Source organism: Aphidius gifuensis, linkage group LG2 (genome assembly GCF_014905175.1).
Source record: "Aphidius gifuensis isolate YNYX2018 linkage group LG2, ASM1490517v1, whole genome shotgun sequence".
In the NCBI taxonomy this organism is placed as follows: Eukaryota; Metazoa; Arthropoda; class Insecta; order Hymenoptera; family Braconidae; genus Aphidius; species Aphidius gifuensis.
This window is the reverse complement of record NC_057789.1, coordinates 9,234,180-9,255,015: the sequence shown is the minus strand read 5'-3', so window position 1 is coordinate 9,255,015 and position 20,836 is coordinate 9,234,180. Positions and strand designations below refer to the sequence as shown.

Below are 20,836 nucleotides of genomic sequence, written 5' to 3'. Positions count from 1 at the left end.
TACATACATGTCTACATACTTTTATTTATAAATATTGATAACTTATCCCCACTAACTCTAACCCCCGCTGACTCGTCATTTCGAACGCACCCCAGCTTCTCCTCCTGTCCTGAGTCCTCTTCTTGATTTTGACAAACAGCTGATTCCCAACCTAACTTTCTATTGCTTTCTATATTTTTGATAACTGCAAAACATAAGGCTACACAAAAACACAAAATATTTATTTATTTTTTCATACATCATAATGTTATTCGATAAATTTATCATTAATTGTTATTAATCCTATAATTTATTTGTTATTGTTGATTAAAAATTATTTAAAAAATGGGAAATCAACTTGTGGGTATTGCACCTAGTCAAATATTTCCAGTTGAACATTATTTGACAGATCACAGTGATCTTTTATTTGACATCAAGTAAGTGTTGATTATATTTTTTTTCTTTCTATAATTAATAAATTTGTTTGTAATTGTTTATTAAATGTTGTTTTTTTTTTTAATATAATAGCTTAGGAAGTACAAGATTTTTTAAAGTTGCTCGTGCTAGAAGTCAAGAGGGTTTAATTGTTGTTAAAGTATTTGCAATACATGATCCAACATTACCATTGTCAACATACAAGGATAAACTTGAAGATATTAGATCAAAATTATCATCAGCTGTTAATTGTTTACCATTTCAAAGAACCATTGTTGGTACCTATTGTATTTAAATATTTTAATTTGAAAAAAAAATATTAACATTATTAATAATCATTAGAAATATTTTATAGCTTACTGAAAAAGCTGGATTTATTATGAGAGAATATGTCAAATATTCATTGTATGACAGAATCAGTACAAGGCCATTTCTATCGAGTATTGAAAAAAAATGGATAACATTTCAAGTTTTATATGCTCTTAATCAAGCTCACAAGGTATTTTAATTATAATTTAATATTAATAATACTGTTTATATTATAATAATGATTTAATTTAAAAAATTTAGTTTGGAGTTTGTCATGGTGATATTAAACTAGAAAATATTATGATTACTAGTTGGAATTGGGTTTTAATAACTGATTTTGCTAGTTTTAAACCAACTTATCTTCCTGAGGATAATCCAGCTGATTTTTCATATTTTTTTGATACATCTAGACGAAGGTAAACTAGTTAGAATTATATTTTTTTATTGTTTAATAATAATATAATTATATTTTTTATTTTTATTTGAAAAAATTTAGAACTTGTTATATTGCACCAGAAAGATTTGTCAAAACTTTATCATCAGAATTAAGTAGTACACTTCTACTTCCTGAACAAGAACTTAAAACTGGTGATTTACATCCAACAATGGATATATTTTCAGCTGGTTGTGCATTAACTGAATTATTTAATGAGGGACATTCACCATTTGATTTTTCACAACTTTTAGCATATAGAAATAATGAATATTCAGCAAGTAAACATCTTGATAAAATTGAAGATAAAGGAATACGTAAATTATTAACATCAATGCTTGAAAAAAATCCAAATAATCGTAAAACAGCTGAAATATATTTATCACAATCACGTGATAAAATATTTCCTGAATATTTTTATTCATTTCTTCAATCTTATATGTTAATATTTTCAGCAGCACCAATTTTATCACCAGATGAAAAAATAAATCGTTTAAAAAAAGATATATGTAATATTATAAATATATTTAAAACAGAAGAAAATAATGTAATAGATAAAGTGGATGCTGATGCTAATGCTAATGGGGATGATGATGATGATGATAAAAAAAGTTCTGATAAGTTTGAATGTAGTGAAAGATTAGAAGGTTTAATAATAATAACACAATTAGTAACATCATGTATACGTGGTTTACATCATTCACAATCAAAACTACAAAGTCTTGAAATATTATTAGAACTTGCTGAAAATACATCAGATGAAACAATACTTGATAGAATATTACCATATATATTTCATTTAGTACATGATCCAGCACCACGTGTACGTGTATCAGCAATATATACATTAACAAAATGTTTATATTTAGTTAAAACAATACCACCAACAGATATTAATATATTTCCAGAATATATATTACCTGGTTTATCACATTTAACACAAGATGATGCTGTTATTGTACGTGCTGCATTTGCTGAAAATATTGCTCATTTAGCACATATTGCATTACGTTATTTAGAAAATGCACATGTTATTAATAATAAAGATGGACAAAAAACAAGTTATGAAAATGAATTACAAACATTACATGAAATGATACAACAATCAGTATCAATGTTATTAACTGATTCATCAAATTTAGTTAAACAAACATTAATGGAAAGTGGAATAAATAAATTATGTATATTTTTTGGTAAACAAAAAGCAAATGATGTATTATTAAGTCATATTATAACATTTTTAAATGATAAAGATGATAAACAATTAAGATCATCATTTTTTGATTGTATTGTTGGTGTTGCTGCATATGTTGGTTGGCATTCAAGTCCAATATTAATGCCATTATTACAACAAGGTTTAACTGATCCAGAAGAATTTGTTATTAAAAAATCAATAAATGCAATGTCAACATTAACAGAACTTGGATTACTACATAAATCAGCATTATATCAATTATTAAATGAAACAGTTGTTTATTTAGTACATCCAAATTTATGGATAAGACATGCAACTGTTGGTTTTATATCATCAACAGCACGTACACTTAATATTGTTGATGTACAATGTAAAGTTCAAGCAATTATTAAAAATTATTTACGTCATTCATTAATACAAATTGAAAATGAAATGTTATTACTTGAAGCACTTGTACCACCAATACCAAGAATAATATATGATTCAATAATTAAATATCATGATATTGATGAATTATATTTTGTACTTGAAGAACGTAAATTAGCAAGAACAAAAGCAACAAGTGGTAGTACTGTTGTACAATATAGTGAAACAAGTTTATCATTAAAAAATTTATTTCGTCGTTTAATATCTGAATCAATGAATGATATTATTGAAGAACAGCTATTATCAATGAAACAACATTTAATAAAAATAAATAAATATAAAATAACATCTGATAATAAACAACAAGCAATTAAATCAGCAAATGAAGGTAAATTAGAATTAAGTACAATAAAAGATACAATAAGACATCATATTGTTATGCTTTATCCAGATTCAAAAATTGAATTAAATGGTTTTAGAAAAATTGATAATAATAATAAATTAATAATTGATAATACAAATATATCATCATCATCACATTATAGTGTTATGAATCAAGAATGGAGAACAATGTTTGCTGCAAATGATACAAGTCAAACAAGTATTAATAAATTATCTGATATAACAAATTCATGTCAATCAAATCAAAGTCCAATACATAGTAGTGGTGATATACATTTATCACCACAACATAGTAATAGTTTAAATGATTTAAATAGTATGAATGATCATTCATTACATGAAAGATCATATATACAATATAGATGTGCACCATGTAGATTAGAATTACGTCAATTAACATATCGTAAACAAGAACAACATGCTGCAACATTACGTGCACAACATTGGGCTGATAATATTGCATGGCATAGTGGTACACGTTTATTACCAAATGGTTGGCGTCCACGTGGTGTATCTGTTGCATATTTACATGAACATAGAGCTGCTGTTAATCGTATTGTATCAATACCAGATTCTGGTTTATTTGCAAGTTGTGCTGCTGATGGTTGTATACGTATATGGGATGCAAGTAAAATGGAAGGACGTAATATTGCAAATAGATCACGTCAAACATATATTAATCGTGGTGGACCACTTGTTGGTCTTACTGTATGTGAACAAGGACAAAGTTTAGCATCATCATCATCACAATCAGGAACAGTATTTGTATTACGTATTGAACATAATTCAAATAAAATGAATATTATTTATTCAAAACAACTTGATATACAAGATGATGGTTGTGCTGTTGATTTACAATATATTGATTCTGGTTCACAATCATTACTTGTTTATGCAACACTTTATGGTTCATTAATTGGTTTAGATTTACGTTGTAATAATCCAGCTTGGAGACTTGAAAATGATCTTAAACATGGTGTTATAACATCATTTTGTGTTAATAATTATCAACAATGGTTAGCACTTGGTACAAGTTCTGGTGTACATATTTGTTGGGATTTAAGATTTCAATTACCAATAAGTAGTATTAAACATCCAACTGGTGCACGTGTTAGAAAAGTAACAACACATCCAACTGAACAATCATGGATAATATCAGCAGTACAAGGTAATAATGAAATATCAATGTGGAATTTAGAAACTGGTTTTCGACAAATGGTATTATGGGCATCATCAGCACCACCATTAAGTCATTCACAAGAAGGTCATAGTGTTTGTGCAATGTATCCTGGTACAATTGATAAATCTGGTTTTTTATTAGCTGGTGGTACAGATATGAGATTACGTTTTTGGGATTTAAATAGACCAAATGAATCATATATTGCATTACCAGCATCATCTGATTCAATAACACCAAATTCATTATTATATGAACAAAGATTAATTGATGGTACAAATGTTGTACAAGAAGTTACTGCTGGTATTAGTAGTAATACATCAACAAGAAATAGAACAAGTGAAGAAGGACCACCACCAACACTTGACATACCAAATTCAAGACATCATGATACAATATCTGCTGTTGCAATGTCAAATACATGTATATTAACTGGTAGTACTGATGGATTAATTCAAGTATGGAAATAAGAATTATGTAAGAATTTTTTTTTGTTATATTTTAAAAATTTATTACACATTGGCCTCGTTGTGTATAACTGCGTTGTTTTTTTTTTTTGTTTATTTTTCTAATTTACAAAAAAAAAAGACAACAAGTATTTTGAAATTTTTTTTAATTCTTCATTTGAACTTTAAATTATTACGATATTATCTAATCTAAGTAAATTATTTTTGTAAATATATAAAATAAACAAAAAATTATTATCAAAAAAAAAAAGATCTTTTACATATACTTATATAAATTCAAAAAATAAATAAAATTATTAAATAATTTTTTTTTTTTTATTAAGGATATTGTTTATCCACAAATAACAAGACTTATAATATATATTATATAAATGTTATAAACATAATAAAAAATTAAATACAGTTGTATAAAATAATTAATTAAATTAACTTGTCAAATTATAATTTTTATGTTTTTCTAAACAATTGTATTAATAGTATAATAATAGTAATAATATTATCACAAAATATTGGTGTTACACATCTGATGGATCAGTATGGACATGGTGGTGCAGCAACTGGATAATTACCAGGAATTAATGGACCTGGATTAATAACATGACAGAGTTGTGTCCAACGATCTTTTCCTTTTTTTTCTATCTGTTTATGTTTTGTTTGTTTTGCTACTGGTGCACCTGGTGACCGTGTTTTTGGCCAAAATAATAGCCAAGTTGGTTCTGCTACTGCACATCCAATTAAAAATAAAAATACTAATACGAGTAGTTTCATATTTTCACTTTTTTATTTTCAACACAAATTTTAAATTATATATTTTATTTTTCTTGATGAAACTTTTGAACAGTTAATTCGTTGATGGACGGTTTAAAAGTGAAGCGCGAATATGCAAAATCAGTTGTTTTTATAGTGAGTCTAAATCAAATATTAAAAATAAGAAGAGATGGAAAAATCAAGACACCAGATGCGTAGATCCCTTGAATTATTTAGATTGTATTAACAAAACTTGATGTTAATATTTTTTATTTTTGCATTTATTTTTTTCCTTTTTATCTGGGATATTATCAACCTATTTTGTAATCGGAACACGAACACATCTCTTGACGTCTTGAATGTTTTTTTGTTTTTAATTTAAAAAAAAGCTATATTATTAGTTTTCCTTTGTTGTAAAAAAAATTTATCTATATTTATTCAAACATTGTTTACATAATTAAATTCTGGAATTTAAAAAAAAAAAATATTTAATCATTTTTTTATTTGTTTAATTTGACTATTTTCATTAATAATAAAACAAATAAAAAAATAAATAAATAATTGTTTCAACTATTTCGTTATTTTTTTAAATTAATTTTTTTCTTTTATTTAGTTTGAACATGTTTTTAACAAATAACAAGATTGTTCTAATTTTTTTTTTTTCAATTCTTTATTTACAAATATAAATTCTAATAAAATCGGTCAAGGTTAAATGATAATTAATATAAATATAATTTGAAATACGATAATATGAATATATATTTAAAATTTTTAATAGATCAAAATATTATTGATTGATCATGATAAATTTTAGAAAGGTAATTATTACAAAACCAAAATATTTTTTCCATAATTGAAAAAATTCTATAAATAATCATTGGAAATTTTTTTTTATAGATATTTAATAAAAAAAAAAATTCTCAAATTATTTAAATGATATTTTTGGAATGTAGTTGATTAATTGAAGAAATTAAAATTCTTTAATAAAAAAAATACGGAAGTCTTATCAAGATCAATATTGAATTAATGTATTTTACATTCACCATATTCTCTTTTGAAGTATATAAAATACACAGGCTAAAAAAAATGCAAATGCCAGTACCATTAAAGCCTTGTCCGTTACTTCTCTTCGTCCATATTTACCCAGGAGTTTACCTGATTGAACAATTGCCTGTTGTTGATGTTCAAGTTCATCTTTTGTTCCAGTTACTTTTTCTGATGATAATACTATGAAAAAAATAAAAAATGATAACAAACTCTTCAATGATTTAACATAAAATGTTATTATTTGTTGCATAAATGTTTTTTAATTTATCATATTTATTATCTTACTAAGTGTGCCTAGGGTATCAGCACTACGTTGATTTGTCTCGGCCAAAGTTCGTGATATACTTAATAATCTATCTGTAGCCTTGGATGATGTACTAGCAAGTGCTTGACGATCACGTCTTTTTCTTAATATTGTTTGTTGTTCTTCAGGTGTTGTAAATAATTCATCTTTTGATAATTTATCAATAACACATGAACTAATTATATTTGCTTTTTTAAATGACGATAATATATTTGATAATTGACTTTTTTTATTTTCAATTTCATCATTAAGTTCATTTTTACGTTTTATATTTAATTCATTGTCTGCTAAATTTTCTAAACTTTCAATACTTTTACGTAAATTTGATAATTTTATTCTACCTTCTGCATTTAGGTCGTTTAACAATTCCAATGGTCCAGTACATTGTTGAATATCCTAGATAATATTTACAATTATTTGTTGTTTTTTTATCCATATTGTCAAATTTATAGGTTATATTTTTGTTTTTTTTTTTTGGATCATTAAAACTTACCTGGATTATTGCTGTAACTTGAAGATGATTTTTAACAATTTCTTGACGAATTATAGCAAGACTTGGATTTTCTGTATCCATTATATATGGTTTTTTTTTTTATTGAATTTTTAATTTTATTACTTTGTTTATGTTATTTGTTGTCTTTGGCCTTGTCAGTGAGTGTATTCTTACTTTCCACATGTGAGTGAAAGAACAGTTCTAATGATGTATAAATTTGTGGCAGGGATAACTGAGTGTCATTCAGTGTCATTTATAAACATCCAATTATTATAAATAAATATATTAATAAAAAAAAAAAAAAAAAAACAAAATTAGATAATCTACATTCGTTACGTCAAGGTAAAAAAAAAAAATATATATTTATGAAATTTGATTAATATTTTTGTTTATTTCTATCATATCTACTTTGATATGTTTTTGTTTACTTTTTATTTTTTTATAAATACAATAATAAACAGCTCCTGAATATAAACATATGGTAAAATAAATAAATAATGAATAATTATATTGCACTGGTTTAGTTATTTCGATAAAAATAGAATACGAATTATTAAAAATCTATTTTTAGATGTGTTTTTTTTTTTTTATTATTATTATTAACATATCGTAAGAATAAATTTACAATAAATTATTATATCCAACAGTTTATTGATAATAAAAAATTTATCAGTTTTGTATAGATTTCTTAATTTAATTGGTATTTAAATTGATTTTCAAATATCGAAATTAAATTAAATTTTTTTCGAATTGAATGTATAAATTTCGAACGAAATAACAGGAAAATGCATCAAAATTTATTTTAACAATTATTTATGATGAAAATTGTTATTAAAAAAAATAAAAACAATAAATATTTATTCAAAAATTAATTTATAAAAATACAAGAGCTTGAAAAAAAGAAATATTTTTCGATAATTAAAATTGTTGGAAAAATTATAAAACTAACTGTTAATTATCCTCAATAATTAATTAACTAAATTCTTGTTTAAATATTGTAATTTTTATATATTTATACGGAAAAAGTCTAGACTGATCGACTGAGAAAAAAAAAAAACAGTAATTTTAAAATAACGATAATAATAATTATTTTTATATTTTTAAAATATATTTTTAAATAATATAATTAAATGAATAAATAACTAATGGTTTTTTAAAATATTTATCAATTTTTTTAAATAAATTGTTTTGAATTAAACATATTTAATTGGCAAATTAATTCAACACGTGGTGACTATTTACTTTCTATCGTTTTGGTGTTTTACATCGAGGACTTTCAAATCGTAAATTTATTTATTGTTTGAATAAATGTCAAGTTACCTTCATATTAAAGCCCTTGATTTTTATCGGATCAAACCGGATGCATAAAATCAATATTACTAATAATTTATTATTTATTTTTTTGTTCTAAATTATTGTTCCTGATGAAATTTTTATTTATTTATTATAGCTATATTCACGTTTTTCTAATTAAAGCATTAATTAATTAAAGAAAAAAACCAAATTTTTAATTATTAAAATTCACACAAATATTTATATTTCTATAATTCTTATAAAGATTTTTCTTTTTAATTTCAATCAATAGTAAAATTAAATAAACAAAATCAGCAAATAAAAATTTATCCTCGAAAAGTTTTATCAAATAAAAAAAACAACAATTAGATAATGATTATAAAGTTTATGTTTTATTAAAATGATTCATTAATTAATTATTAATAATTATTACATTTGAAAAAAAAAAAAAAACTCATTTTGTAATTTAAATTGTTATTTAGAAAAAAACTGTCCATATTTTTATTTATTTAAACTAAATACGTTTTTATTATTTAGTCTTGTAAATTTGTGTGTTCAACCAATTACCAGCTGGTCCATAATTACATACTAAATAAGTGGTAAACCATTTTCCATCATGATACTTTGCAATACCACAACCAACATGAGTTGTAGTTCCCCAAACAAGCTGGGTGTAATGGCCAATGTCCTTACCAAATCTAAAAAATAAAATAAATAATATTTATTTAATTTATCAATGTTTGCTATATTTATTTATATTTTTAATTGTATATTTGTATTAATATTTTACTTGAATTTTTTAACATCATTACGATTGAAGTCTTTCACTTCATCGTACCACATCTGGATCATGTCTGTGATTGAAGCACCGTATTGAGCCGAATCCTTCTGAATAGCAAGATTTTGACCAGCTGTGAATTTGTCTAAAAAAAAAGAAAATCATCGTATAAATTTCGCGCTAATGACAATTAATTAATAAAGATATATTTTTTTATTTTTTCAAAATAAATTCATTGATTAAAAAAACATTTTCAAAGCTTAGAAAAAAAAAATACTTTTTAATAATTTAAATTTTTAGGTAAAGGATGAATTGATAATTTACAGCTAATTTAATTATTAATAATTATTAAATTGTATTTTTTATAAGTGAAAAAAATTAATTTATAAATCTAATTGTCTATTTGTCTAATCTCACCTAAATTTCTGCATTTATCGTGATTGAAATCACATTGGTTAGCCCATCTTTGTGCAATTTCTGCTAAATCTTCATCCCATGCCTATTTAAATTAATTTATTTTATAACAACCAAATTAATCAAATTAAAAAAACTTATAAACCAATATTAATATAAATTATTTTACTTACAAGAGCAGGGATAACACCAGCAGGTTGAGGACCAGGTTTACCTCTTTTTTCTTTTCCACTAGCAACAATATTTCTCCACCTATTATGAGCAATAACAATATTTTGTTTATCAGTAGGTGTCAATAAATTACTGTGTAATTTACCACAAGCAGCTCCAGGTTTTCTTGTCTGTAAAAAAAATTAAATGATAAAACTACAAAACTCTGCATTTATCAAATGCATATTTTTCAATTTTAAGTTATACTTACAGGGAAGAGACACATAGTATGAGGTTTTCCTCCACAGGAATTCATACGACAATAATCAACAGCATCAATAATTAATATTAAAGATGCCATAATGACAATCAAACAACATAAACGACTCATTTTATTTTTATTTTTAATAATAACGGTTTTTAAAAAAAATATATAACTACAATTCAATTGTAAAAAAGCAACTGTTTTATTTCGAATATTTCGCACAAGTATTTATGTGAAAAAAATAATCTTTTATAATGTAAAACCTATAATGATTAATGTAGCATATCTAAAAATTTTATCATAAATCTAAAAAAATATATTTGCATAGTTTTAATATCTAACTTAAACACCTGTTTTGTGACGTATATTTATTTAATTTTTATATCATCTGACGTAATTTACAGTATTTTTTATAATTTATAACTTCCTCTTGTTCAATTTTTTAATTCAAAAGTATTATTGAATTTTGATAAATTACATTTTATTTATGAATTTGGTATCATTGTTTAAATAGATATTTTTTTTCATACAATTTTGAAATCGACATATTGTTGATTTGTTGATTTTATTCATTGATATTATGAAAATAATTTAGTTTAATATTTCAAGGATTTTTAAATATAAAAATCAACAAAAACATTACATAATATTTTTAATGACCCATTAAATATTATTTTTATTATAAAAAAATTAAATACTTAATTACAAATATATGACTATTTTATTAACTACTTTATTATGTTTTTAATAACTACCAACAACACCGAGTATTTTATTTTTTTTTACCTTTTTTTTTTCTCGATATTTTCCATATAAAATATCCAAAAAAATAAATCATTTCAAATAACGAAATAAAACTGCAGCCCAAAAATAAACTGAAGACACCACCTAATGATGCTGTTGATGAAAATAAAATAATTAATTTACTAATAATATTAATATTTTAATTTTTATGATTTTTCGAAAATTAAAAATTCCCTTACAAACAAGATTTATCCATGAGAGTACAATTTCACGTCTCTGTAGCATGCATGTTTGTTCAGAAAATGTAATATGAATTGCTGTTGCATGTGTATAATTTTTCGAAGCTTGACTGAAATAAATAATTAATTATTTGAAAAATAAATTTTTTAACAATTGAACTTACTAAAATGCTGATGGATTGAGTTGTGTTACATCCATGGATAACGAAGTTGTGTCAACAGTAAATGTGTCTTCTTCACAATCTGGATAACAGCCACAACTATCTGGATTTAATGTTAATACTTTAATTTTAATTTTAGCCAAACATGGTATATCAAGAAGTGTACATATTGTATCATTTGAATAAATTGTTGATGCATAAAATGGTAAACAACCACATTCTTCTTTTTGTACTTTTTCACGACATTTAATTAAACAATTTTCCATTTTATATGGTATATTTTTGTTAAGATTTTTAAAACATTTTCTTTCTTGAACTGGACTATCAAGAACATTTTTACTAGCTGTTAATCTTCTAGCATATAATCTTGTTATAACTTCAATATTCATACTTGTTATAAATTCTTGTGATAAAGTACCAGGATAACTATATTTATTATGAATTATTATTTTAAAACCATCACCTAAATAATCACTAGTAATTCTATCATCTTGATGTAAACCTTTTGCCATTATTGAAATAATAAAACGTTCACCATAATTGAAGCTATAAATATCTGGTTGTACAAATTGTCTGTTGAAAATTTTCAATATTAATAAACAAAACATGACAGAATATATTTTGTATTTCGATTTACCTTGATGGATCATTGTTGTAGTGATAATTAAATGAACAACAATAACCAGTTGTTATCAATGAACGTTTGATAAGTGTTTTACAATTTTTCATTTTACCTTCATATCGACATGCAACAATGAAATCTTCACACTGTGGGCTTGCAATGCTCATGAATTCCTTCAAGCTTATATTATTCACAACTAAAATATCATGTAAATTTTTTAGCTTCATTTGATTCTTTATTGTTGGATGATAAACATTACGTAGCTGCTTCAAACTATCCATGAAATCATTCATAGTCAATCCATCAGGTAATGTACTAAAAAAATTTATAAAATTATATCTTGAAATAATCATCATGAATAATATTTAATTATACAAATTTTTATTTGATGATAAAAAATCTTGAACTCTTGATCTTGATACTATATTTGGATGGCATATTGTTATTGCTGGAATTGGAATTTTCCAGGCGGGATATTGATTATCAATAACTAGAGTACGCATATTAGCTTCTTGATGTCTTGTGTAAAATTGATTTGCCAATAAAACAGCAGATAAAATTGATACAACCAATACAAATATCCAAAATATTCTATAAAAATTAATTAATGAATTAAATAAAATAAACAAAAGTTATTGATAATTTAATTTTACCTTTCTAAACGAGTTTTAGCTAGTGAAATATATTTTATTCCATGAATTGATGATTCATTTACAAATTCTTTGTATACTTCAAAAAGTGTTGTCTTGACATTTAATGTATCATTATTTTTTTTAACAACACCATGAAATAATGTTGATGCTACATGATTTTTAATTTTTTTTCTTGGTTTAACATTAAAACTTTTAAATTGCGTTTTATTCATTGTAATGAATTTTGCATACTGTTTATTTATTTTATGTTTTATGTCAAATAAGTATATTAAAATCGATTTTTATTATTCTGTAAATAACTATTTATGATGATAAAGCTCATTATTTATTTAGTAATTTATTATAAATTACACATGCGTGTTTATGAAAGACTACAAATTGAAAATAATCAATTAAATAAATTCAAGGCATATTTTCTATTTTATTTTATTTTTTATTATCTATTTTACAACAGAGAATTTGCTCTTCTCAATAAAATTAAATGAGCCTTTTTTTAATCAAGAAGATCAAGACAAATTCTCGATGAAACTTGTTAATTGTATTATTTAAAATTTTTATTTAAATTAATCAATGAAATATCATTAAAATTTCGACGAGAGTATATTAGTTTTGTATACATAATATATAGTCATATACTGTTTTCGGTCAATTATTTAAATATATTATATTCGAGGAAAAAAAAAAAGAAAAAAAAAAAAGAAACACCGATGTTACAATAAAAGCTGGGAAAGTAAAATGGCTTTAATTCTAAATAATCAATTTCTAAGCTGTTTTGAGGTTCTTTGGGTGTGATTTAAAATACAGCAGATATTTCGTTAAATAATAATTAATTAACAATAATAATTTTTGATATTAATTTAACGAAGACAAGCAATAACAGCTTGAGTAAATTCAGTCGTTGAATTTTGACCACCAAGATCTTTTGTACGTATTTTGCCATCATTTAATACACGATTTAATGATTCACGTATTTGTGTAGCATAACGTTTTAAATTAATATGATTAAGTAATTTAACACTGCAAAGAAGCATTGCTGTTGGATTTGCAACATTTTTACCAACAGCTTCTGAGTATGTATGTCTTGCACCCTTTAAAAAAAAAAATATTACATTAGTTATGCTTTTTGTTTTTCAAATTAATAATAATAAAAACAATAATGCAACTTACAGGTTCAAAAACAACACATTCAGGACTGTAACTAGCACCAGCAACAACACCAGCACCACCAACAAGACCAGATGCAATATTATCAATAATATTACCATACAAATTTGGAGTAACCATAACATCAAATTGATGTGGATTTGATACCATTTGCATTGTACAATTGTCAACAATCATTGCTTCAAATTGAATTCTATAAAAAATATTAAGATGAGATATTATTTCGTGTTAATAAATAAATAAATGAATGATTAATTTACCTTGGATATAATTTTGCAATTTCAGTGCATGATTTTAAGAATAATCCATCACCAAGTTTCATAATATTTGCTTTATGAACACATGTTACCTTTTTACGATTATTTTTAACAGCATAATCAAATGCAAATTTAGCAATTCTTTGTGATTTAATTGCAGTTACAATTTTAAGACATTCAACAACACCTGGTACTGATTCATGTTCAAGTGCTGAATATTCACCCTCAGTTTGTTCACGTATAATAACACAATCAACATTTGAATGACGTGATTTAACACCAGGTAATGATTTAACATGTACAACATTTGAATAAAGATCTAAATTTTTACGTAATTTCATATTGAGAGTTTGAAGTTCACCAGTATGTGAAAAATCAGGAGTTGCAAGAATACCCTAAATTAAATTTTATATTTTAAAATATTGATAATAATTATTTATTTTTAGTTTCGAATTATTTCTTTTACCTTTAAGCAAACTCTGTTTCTTGCAATACTGTTTGACACTTGTTCCAATGGAGCACTTAATGTTGGATTAACTTCAGATAAAAAATAAGGCTCAAATTCAACTGGTACGTTTACAGCTTTGAATACTTGCTGAACAGAAACAACAAGCTCTGGACCAACACCATCTCCAGGTATCAATGTACATTTTGTTTTTCCTTCTTGTTCAATAAACTACATAAAATAAATAATTTTATAATATTTTATCAATGTCATGACCCAATTTATATATATTTTTTTTTTCTTTTTTTAATCAAAAATTATTTACCGTTTCTTGATGAAGAACAGATGATGTACTCAAATTTCTCACTACACCTTTTTGGGTTGTCTAAAAAAGAAAATTAAAATTAAAATTAAGAAAAAAAAAAAAGAACTATTGCATAAAAAAGTCGCCTTTATAACTTGTTAAATTTGATTGGGATAATTTTTTTTTTTTTATAAAAAAAAATTATGTATTTAAAATTTAGATGAAAATAAATTTATTATAATTTACCTGGGACAAAGCCTTGCAGACATTTCTCACTAAAAGTGCCATTTTAATTTATAATTTTAATTAATATTTTTATTATTATTTATTGTATTAATAAATGTTGGGTTTATGAATAAAATAGCACCTTGGCTAAGGAAAATCAGCAGGGAGAAGTTCACTTTTTCAACGTAATGAAAAAAAAAAATTGTGACGCTACAATCGCATTTGTTTTATAATAATTATAATAATTATAATTGAACACTGTTTATAATAATTATTAGCAGCTTAAACTGATTAAAATATTAAATTAAATATTTAATAATTAATTATAAACATAATTATGTTTATTAAATTATAAATATTGCAAATTTTGCTTTTCAGTTTTTTTTTTTTTCATTCTAATATTTGAATTTTTCGCGGTTCAAAATGGCGAATACAGGTTGACCAATATACATGAAGCTTGTATGACAAACTTCACACGTATCTTGATAAAAAAAAAACACAATTGGGGAAAAAAAAAAAAATAAAATAAAGACGAAAAAGAGAGGAAGATCAGATAAATGAAATCTTCTTTTTGACATATATTTTGGAGTAAAAGAATATTCAAACAATTATCACTGAATAAATTAATAATCCATTTATGAAATAATTAAACTTTTTACAATAAAATATAAAATTAAAAAGAAAAATATAACAAAATGCCGGATATTGAAAATGAATTAAATTTTTTAACAAAAATTTAATTGATATTTTTTTATCAATGCATTTAATTGAATAATTGATAAATAAATAATTTTTTTTTTGTTTTTTTAATTATGTTAATTTAGGAGAAGCAGATGTTTCAATAACCAAGCGATCAAGTCGTGAAAGAATATGGAAATACATGATGAAAAATGATTTGTTAAATTATCCAAAAAAAGTTTACAATAAAATACCAAATTTCAAAGGTGCAGTTGATGCTGTTGAACGTTTTTGTTCATTAAATGAATTTAAAGATGCTAAATTAATACAAATAAGTTTGGATAAACCACTTGAATATCTACAAAAATCATCATTAAAAGCTGGAAAAGAAATAATAGTACCAATTCCAAAATTAAATAATGGTCTATTTGTACGTGTACCACCACCAATTGATGATGGTAAAATTGATGAACATTTTCGTGCACCAACAAGACAACAACGTCTTCTTGAAGGACAATCAATTGTAAAAATTGATGATAAATTTAATATTGATATTGTTGTTGTTGGTTCAGTATGTGTTGATCGTGATGGACGTAGAATTGGTAAAGGTCTTGGTTTTGCTGATCTTGAATATGCAATGATGCGAAAAATTGGATCAATTAAACCAGATACAACTGTCGTTACAATTGTTCATGATTCACAAATTGTTGATAAATTACCAGATGATTTATTTAAAAAACATGATGTACATGTTGATATTATTGTTACACCAACTGAAACAATTATTGTCAATAATAAACTCAAAAAACCAGATGGTATTTATTGGGATATTTTAACACAAAGAAGAATTAATGCTGTTCAACTTCTTCAGCAAATGAAAGAGCTTGATGAAAAGTAAGTTTTTTGATTTTCTTTTTTTAATTGCTTCAATTGTTTTTTTTTTTTTAAATTTATTTATTCAACTGTTTGATGATAATGATGATGAAAAAACAAACAAATTAATTGATAGACATAAATATTTAATCAACAACTGAATAAATAATTTTAATTTATTTTTAAAGAGATGGAAAGGTTATTGTTTTGAAAGAAGAAGATCCAAATGATGCATCATCAAAATTCAATTCAGAAAGAAAATTAGCTCAAAAAAAAGCTAGAGAATTGAGAAAAAATAATCGTAAACAAAAATCTGAGGGTAATACAACTGAAGATGAAAATAAAGGAAAAGAAAATAATCGTGTACCAAGAAGACCACGTCAACAAAGACCACGTAAAATTGATAATAAAAATGATAATAAAACTGATACATCAGTTGATAATGAGGTGATTAAATAAAAAATAATAAAATTTTTTGTTTTTTATTTTATAATAATAATATAAATGATTCTTTTTTTTTTTTTAGAAACATGAAAAAAGAACAACAACAAAAGCTCCAGTACGTAAACATCGTTCAAAATTACATATTAATTTTACAATTAAATTATCGAAAATACGTCCAGAAGTTAGAATTCGTGATGTTAAAAATGCGTTAAATGATCGTGGTATTAAACCAAGTGAGCTAACATGGCGTAGTCAACGTGGTATTTGTTATCTTCATTTTGGTACAATAGATGGTTACCCAACAGATGAGCCACTATCAATTCATTCAATTATTAATAGTCTTCAAAAATTGAGTGTCGGTCCAACAGCTGGTGAAGATCATGAAAATGATTTTATTGCTGTTGATCTAGTACCTAAGCCAGTAACTAAAATTGAAAATGTCAATGCAACTCCTGCTTAAATCAACATTTTTTTTTCTTTTTTCTTTTTTTATTTTCTATTGCAATACTAATTTTTTTTCGCTTCGATAGTTTGTTTATTAATAATAGTTTTTAATGACTGACAAATTTGCTTGAAGTTAGGTTTTTTTTTTCTTGTTCAATTAACTACATCACAAATGCAAAAAAAAAATTTGTTCAATTTTTTTTTTTTTTCTTTCTTTGATTATAAAAATCAATTAATTTATTATTTATTTTAATTTCTACGCGTTTTATTGCTCGTTAAAATTTATTTACAAATCGTTTGAATTTATTATTTATTTTTTTTTTTTTTATTAAATATCCAAATTTTATTTTTTTCTTTCAATTAAAAATTTTGAAAACAGCCAGATTTTTTTTCGTTTTTTTTTTTTTCCATTAATTTTGTTTAATTATTATTATTTTTTTTTACATAACTAATTCAAGTTGTCAGAGTTGCCAAAACTTGATAAAATCATTGATACAATGAAAATAAAAAATACTAAAAATCATATTAATATTTTTAATAATTATTATAAAATAACAATTAATTTAAAAAAAAAAATATAAATTATATTTTTGTGAAATAAAAAAAGAACAAAATTATGAAATTATATATTTTCGTCAATCAATTATATTGAAAATACAAAAACAAATTTACATAAATTATTGTGGGCTTCCAAAGCTAAAAAAAAAAACTCAAATTTATTTAAAAACTGAAAAAAAAAAAAATAAATGGCTTTCGTCATATTTTGTGATATTAACAGATACATATAATTATTGTTCTTTTTTTTCGATAATATTTATCACAACTATCGAATCTTTGCATAATAAACAATAATATTAATAAAATATTGATTATAATTTTTCCCACATATTTGTGTTTGTAAAAATGCAATAAAGCATTTAATTAAATTTAATAATTTTTTCATGACTCATTAATAAAAATTTTAATAAACAATATATTAAAAAGTTTTATCATTTATTTAAAAAATTTTTATGTGCGTCTAAATTTGACATATTTTAAGGTGTAAAAATTTTTCGTTCTTTGGTTAATTTAAATTATCAGTAATAATATTTACATTATTAGATAGAAAATACGTTAAGAGGTAGATGTCTCAGGACTTGCATCGATGAAGTCAAGGTCAAGTGAAGTGGTTGCTGGTCGTCTTGATGAAACATTTAGTCGATTTGTTGATTTAATTTGATTATCAATTGGTCTAAAATATAAAAAATATAGTTAATTAATTTAATAATCAATTATATATTGATTAAAATACAAACCCAAGTTTAGCTTCAGCTTGAGCCATAGAAATTTTTAGCTCTTCTTCCCATTGTTTTTCTTTTAGTTCACGTAATTTATTTTCCATTTCACGTTCTCTATTATAAATTGGATATTCTGGTATTAAATCTAATCCAATTGGATAATTACTACAATTTGAATAATTTGAATCATCACTAATATCTTGACTTTTTAAAGATCTTTGTTTAGCAAGTCTTTTTTTTTTTTTATGTAATGGACGTGTTTCAATAATCATTTCTTCAAGTTCAAATGTTGGATCACAATTTAAATGATTTTTAGATGGTATAAATTTAGCATTTATATTTTTATTAAGTATTTGATCAAAATTTAAATTTTTCATTAATTCCATATTTTGTAATTCATTGATATTTGTTAAACGTTTATTTTGATCATATTGCAATAATGATTTTAATAATTTGATCATTGGTTTACTCCATTCAGGGCATGGTATTGGTTTATAATTTTTTAAAATTTTAATAGCATCAGAATAACTTGTACCAGAATGTAAATTAAATGGTCTATTACCACAAAGTGTTTCCCAAGCAAGAATACCTAAACTCCACCAATCAACAGCATAACTATAACCTGTTTTTTTATTATTATAATTTAAATTTGATGTTTCAGCACATTGATAAATTTCTGGTGCAATATATGGTCTTGTTCCTGACATTGCTGTTGCTAATTGTCCATTTTCAAGTACAGTTGCAACATTAAAATCTGTTACATGTGCATGTCCATTTTCATCAAGTAAAATATTATCTGGTTTAATATCACGATGTATTATATTATTATTTCTCAAATAATCAAGTGCCAATGATATTTCAGCAATAAATAAACAAACACTTTCTTCAGTAAAATTAACATTATGCTGTATATGATAACGTAAATCACCACCTAGTAATAAATCACAAATCATAAATAAATCTTCTTCATCTTGAAAACTAAACCATAAATTTGCTAAAAATGGATGTTCTAATTTTGATAATATATTAACTTCACGTAATATATTACGTAGTGATCCTCTTTCAGTACATTCAATTTTATGTACATATTTCATTGCATACAATTGTCCTGGTTTATCTTTTTTTTCAACAATACATACTTTGCCAAAACTTCCTTTTCCAATAGCTCTGAGTATTTGAAAATGATCAAAATTAACTATATTAAATAACAACAAAAACAACATAATTATTATTGCTATTATTTAATTTAAAAAACAAAAAAATTATTGTTTATTTTAATTACCATCACCACCAGGACTTGGTACATTTCTTGAATGATTACCTCCCATTTTTTTGTATTAAATTTATACTTTAAACATTCTAGTTAACACAACCAGCTTTAACACACAATTAAATCCATCATCAAAATAAAAATAAAAAAAATAATAACCAGCCTCTTCAAGCTCACATCGTGTTCAAGTGCCTGTTGTTATCATCAGCCTCTAAAAAAGAATAATAATAAAAATTCATTGAATCATTAAATCTTGACATTTTAAATCTACTTGAATTTATTTATTTAAAATCAATTAAATAAAATATACCAATAATTACCTTAATAATACCTTTATTATTAATTACAGGTATATATTTTTTTTTGAGTGTAAAAATTAATTTTTTATATTAAAAAAAAAAAAACAAACATTTGCCTGCATTTGCCCTACAATATATCCACATATCTCTTATCTACAAACACACCAACACAGTCCTAAGTAATTGTGCTTGCAAGTTTATTGAAAAAATGATAAAAAATAAATAAATAAAAATGACAATAATAAACCACAACAACCTGACATTAACCACAACAATAAACATCAATCAAATAATAATAAATAATAACAAAGCCATGCTGCTACCAATGAGACACTTGTTTTACTGGAAATAAAAATTTACAATAATACAATTGGTTGATTATTAAGACAATGGAAAATAAGGTAATATGATTGGTAAAATATTCAACCAATTGGCAAACATGAACATTATTTATTTATAATTTTTTTGGAGTAAAAAACAAGT

The 20,836-nt window shown here is 23.8% G+C and overlaps 7 protein-coding genes across 11 annotated transcripts; 2 read left to right on the top strand and 5 right to left on the bottom strand.

Annotated features, from left to right (window-relative positions):
• The first annotated feature begins 144 nt into the window (after window positions 1-144).
• Window positions 145-5,188, top strand: LOC122849028 (phosphoinositide 3-kinase regulatory subunit 4). Of its 4 annotated transcripts, XM_044147552.1 has the most exons (5): window positions 145-416; window positions 508-688; window positions 770-913; window positions 985-1,139; window positions 1,220-5,188. In XM_044147552.1, the coding sequence occupies exons 1-5, from the start codon at window positions 325-327 to the stop codon at window positions 4,764-4,766; spliced, it is 4,119 nt and encodes a 1,372-aa protein (XP_044003487.1). In that variant the 5' UTR covers window positions 145-324; the 3' UTR covers window positions 4,767-5,188. The 4 variants fall into 4 exon arrangements, with proteins under 4 accessions (XP_044003487.1, XP_044003489.1, XP_044003488.1 ...); XM_044147554.1 differs by lacking the exon at window positions 145-416 and having other exon boundaries at window positions 594-692; window positions 757-913; window positions 1,220-4,833; XM_044147553.1 differs by lacking the exon at window positions 145-416 and having other exon boundaries at window positions 597-692; window positions 1,220-4,833.
• On the bottom strand, window positions 5,060-7,681 carry LOC122849029 (vesicle transport protein SEC20). Its single transcript, XM_044147556.1, has 3 exons — window positions 7,355-7,681; window positions 6,843-7,257; window positions 5,060-6,737 (listed from the first exon to the last, which is right to left on the bottom strand). The coding sequence occupies exons 1-3, from the start codon at window positions 7,433-7,435 to the stop codon at window positions 6,550-6,552; spliced, it is 684 nt and encodes a 227-aa protein (XP_044003491.1). The 5' UTR covers window positions 7,436-7,681; the 3' UTR covers window positions 5,060-6,549.
• Window positions 7,682-9,150: 1,469 nt separating this feature from the next.
• Window positions 9,151-10,452, bottom strand: LOC122849027 (venom allergen 5-like). Its single transcript, XM_044147550.1, has 5 exons — window positions 10,261-10,452; window positions 10,013-10,180; window positions 9,843-9,924; window positions 9,438-9,570; window positions 9,151-9,345 (listed from the first exon to the last, which is right to left on the bottom strand). Exons 1-5 carry the CDS (start codon window positions 10,378-10,380, stop codon window positions 9,177-9,179), a joined length of 672 nt encoding a protein of 223 aa, XP_044003485.1. The 5' UTR covers window positions 10,381-10,452; the 3' UTR covers window positions 9,151-9,176.
• A 595-nt stretch (window positions 10,453-11,047) lies between these two features.
• LOC122850329 (sodium channel protein Nach-like) lies at window positions 11,048-12,885 on the bottom strand (the record flags this gene model as incomplete). Its single annotated transcript, XM_044149489.1, has 6 exons — window positions 12,674-12,885; window positions 12,396-12,611; window positions 12,041-12,335; window positions 11,402-11,997; window positions 11,238-11,347; window positions 11,048-11,151 (listed from the first exon to the last, which is right to left on the bottom strand). Coding segments are annotated over exons 1-6 (1,533 nt in total), but the record flags the coding sequence as incomplete, so codon positions are not given.
• A 262-nt stretch (window positions 12,886-13,147) lies between these two features.
• On the bottom strand, window positions 13,148-15,274 carry LOC122849026 (isocitrate dehydrogenase [NAD] subunit beta, mitochondrial). Its single transcript, XM_044147549.1, has 6 exons — window positions 15,090-15,274; window positions 14,865-14,924; window positions 14,561-14,770; window positions 14,098-14,489; window positions 13,841-14,030; window positions 13,148-13,761 (listed from the first exon to the last, which is right to left on the bottom strand). Exons 1-6 carry the CDS (start codon window positions 15,129-15,131, stop codon window positions 13,531-13,533), a joined length of 1,125 nt encoding a protein of 374 aa, XP_044003484.1. The 5' UTR covers window positions 15,132-15,274; the 3' UTR covers window positions 13,148-13,530.
• A 589-nt stretch (window positions 15,275-15,863) lies between these two features.
• Window positions 15,864-17,681, top strand: LOC122849023 (methenyltetrahydrofolate synthase domain-containing protein). The gene is made up of 3 exons (XM_044147547.1): window positions 15,864-16,640; window positions 16,808-17,066; window positions 17,146-17,681. Exons 1-3 carry the CDS (start codon window positions 15,949-15,951, stop codon window positions 17,521-17,523), a joined length of 1,329 nt encoding a protein of 442 aa, XP_044003482.1. The 5' UTR covers window positions 15,864-15,948; the 3' UTR covers window positions 17,524-17,681.
• A 220-nt stretch (window positions 17,682-17,901) lies between these two features.
• On the bottom strand, window positions 17,902-20,819 carry LOC122849022 (serine/threonine-protein kinase 32A). Of its 2 annotated transcripts, XM_044147545.1 has the most exons (4): window positions 20,375-20,819; window positions 20,067-20,265; window positions 18,803-19,979; window positions 17,902-18,738 (listed from the first exon to the last, which is right to left on the bottom strand). In XM_044147545.1, the coding sequence occupies exons 2-4, from the start codon at window positions 20,110-20,112 to the stop codon at window positions 18,621-18,623; spliced, it is 1,341 nt and encodes a 446-aa protein (XP_044003480.1). In that variant the 5' UTR covers window positions 20,113-20,265; window positions 20,375-20,819; the 3' UTR covers window positions 17,902-18,620. The 2 variants fall into 2 exon arrangements, with proteins under 2 accessions (XP_044003480.1, XP_044003481.1); XM_044147546.1 differs by lacking the exon at window positions 20,375-20,819 and having other exon boundaries at window positions 18,803-19,951; window positions 20,067-20,263.
• Window positions 20,820-20,836: the final 17 nt, after the last annotated feature.

What these genes read in the sequence shown, in the direction of transcription:
- LOC122849023 (XM_044147547.1), top strand. Translation starts at nt 15,949, where the DNA reads ATGATGAAAAATGATTTGTTAAATTATCCAAAAAAAGTTTACAATAAA. An exon ending in ATGAAAGAGCTTGATGAAAA is followed by an intron (nt 16,641 to 16,807) that starts GTAAGTTTTTTG and finishes TTATTTTTAAAG; the next exon opens with AGATGGAAAGGTTATTGTTT. An exon ending in ATACATCAGTTGATAATGAG is followed by an intron (nt 17,067 to 17,145) that starts GTGATTAAATAA and finishes TTTTTTTTTTAG; the next exon opens with AAACATGAAAAAAGAACAAC.
- LOC122849028 (XM_044147552.1), top strand. Translation starts at nt 325, where the DNA reads ATGGGAAATCAACTTGTGGGTATTGCACCTAGTCAAATATTTCCAGTT. An exon ending in CTCTTAATCAAGCTCACAAG is followed by an intron (nt 914 to 984) that starts GTATTTTAATTA and finishes TAAAAAATTTAG; the next exon opens with TTTGGAGTTTGTCATGGTGA. An exon ending in TTTGATACATCTAGACGAAG is followed by an intron (nt 1,140 to 1,219) that starts GTAAACTAGTTA and finishes GAAAAAATTTAG; the next exon opens with AACTTGTTATATTGCACCAG.
- LOC122849026 (XM_044147549.1), bottom strand. Translation starts at nt 15,131, where the DNA reads ATGGCACTTTTAGTGAGAAATGTCTGCAAGGCTTTGTCCCAG. An exon ending in CTGTTCTTCATCAAGAAACG is followed by an intron (nt 14,771 to 14,864) that starts GTAAATAATTTT and finishes TATTTTATGTAG; the next exon opens with TTTATTGAACAAGAAGGAAA. An exon ending in AATGTGTTGTTTTTGAACCT is followed by an intron (nt 13,762 to 13,840) that starts GTAAGTTGCATT and finishes TTTTTTTTAAAG; the next exon opens with GGTGCAAGACATACATACTC.
- LOC122849027 (XM_044147550.1), bottom strand. Translation starts at nt 10,380, where the DNA reads ATGAGTCGTTTATGTTGTTTGATTGTCATTATGGCATCTTTAATATTA. An exon ending in ATACTATGTGTCTCTTCCCT is followed by an intron (nt 10,181 to 10,260) that starts GTAAGTATAACT and finishes TTTTTTTTACAG; the next exon opens with ACAAGAAAACCTGGAGCTGC. An exon ending in CGATAAATGCAGAAATTTAG is followed by an intron (nt 9,571 to 9,842) that starts GTGAGATTAGAC and finishes CTTTTTTTTTAG; the next exon opens with ACAAATTCACAGCTGGTCAA.
- LOC122849022 (XM_044147545.1), bottom strand. Translation starts at nt 20,112, where the DNA reads ATGGGAGGTAATCATTCAAGAAATGTACCAAGTCCTGGTGGTGATG. An exon ending in ACCAAGTCCTGGTGGTGATG is followed by an intron (nt 19,980 to 20,066) that starts GTAATTAAAATA and finishes TATTTAATATAG; the next exon opens with TTAATTTTGATCATTTTCAA. An exon ending in CAAGCTGAAGCTAAACTTGG is followed by an intron (nt 18,739 to 18,802) that starts GTTTGTATTTTA and finishes TTTATATTTTAG; the next exon opens with ACCAATTGATAATCAAATTA.
- LOC122849029 (XM_044147556.1), bottom strand. Translation starts at nt 7,435, where the DNA reads ATGGATACAGAAAATCCAAGTCTTGCTATAATTCGTCAAGAAATTGTT. An exon ending in AAGTTACAGCAATAATCCAG is followed by an intron (nt 7,258 to 7,354) that starts GTAAGTTTTAAT and finishes AATATTATCTAG; the next exon opens with GATATTCAACAATGTACTGG. An exon ending in TGATACCCTAGGCACACTTA is followed by an intron (nt 6,738 to 6,842) that starts GTAAGATAATAA and finishes TTTTTTTCATAG; the next exon opens with TATTATCATCAGAAAAAGTA.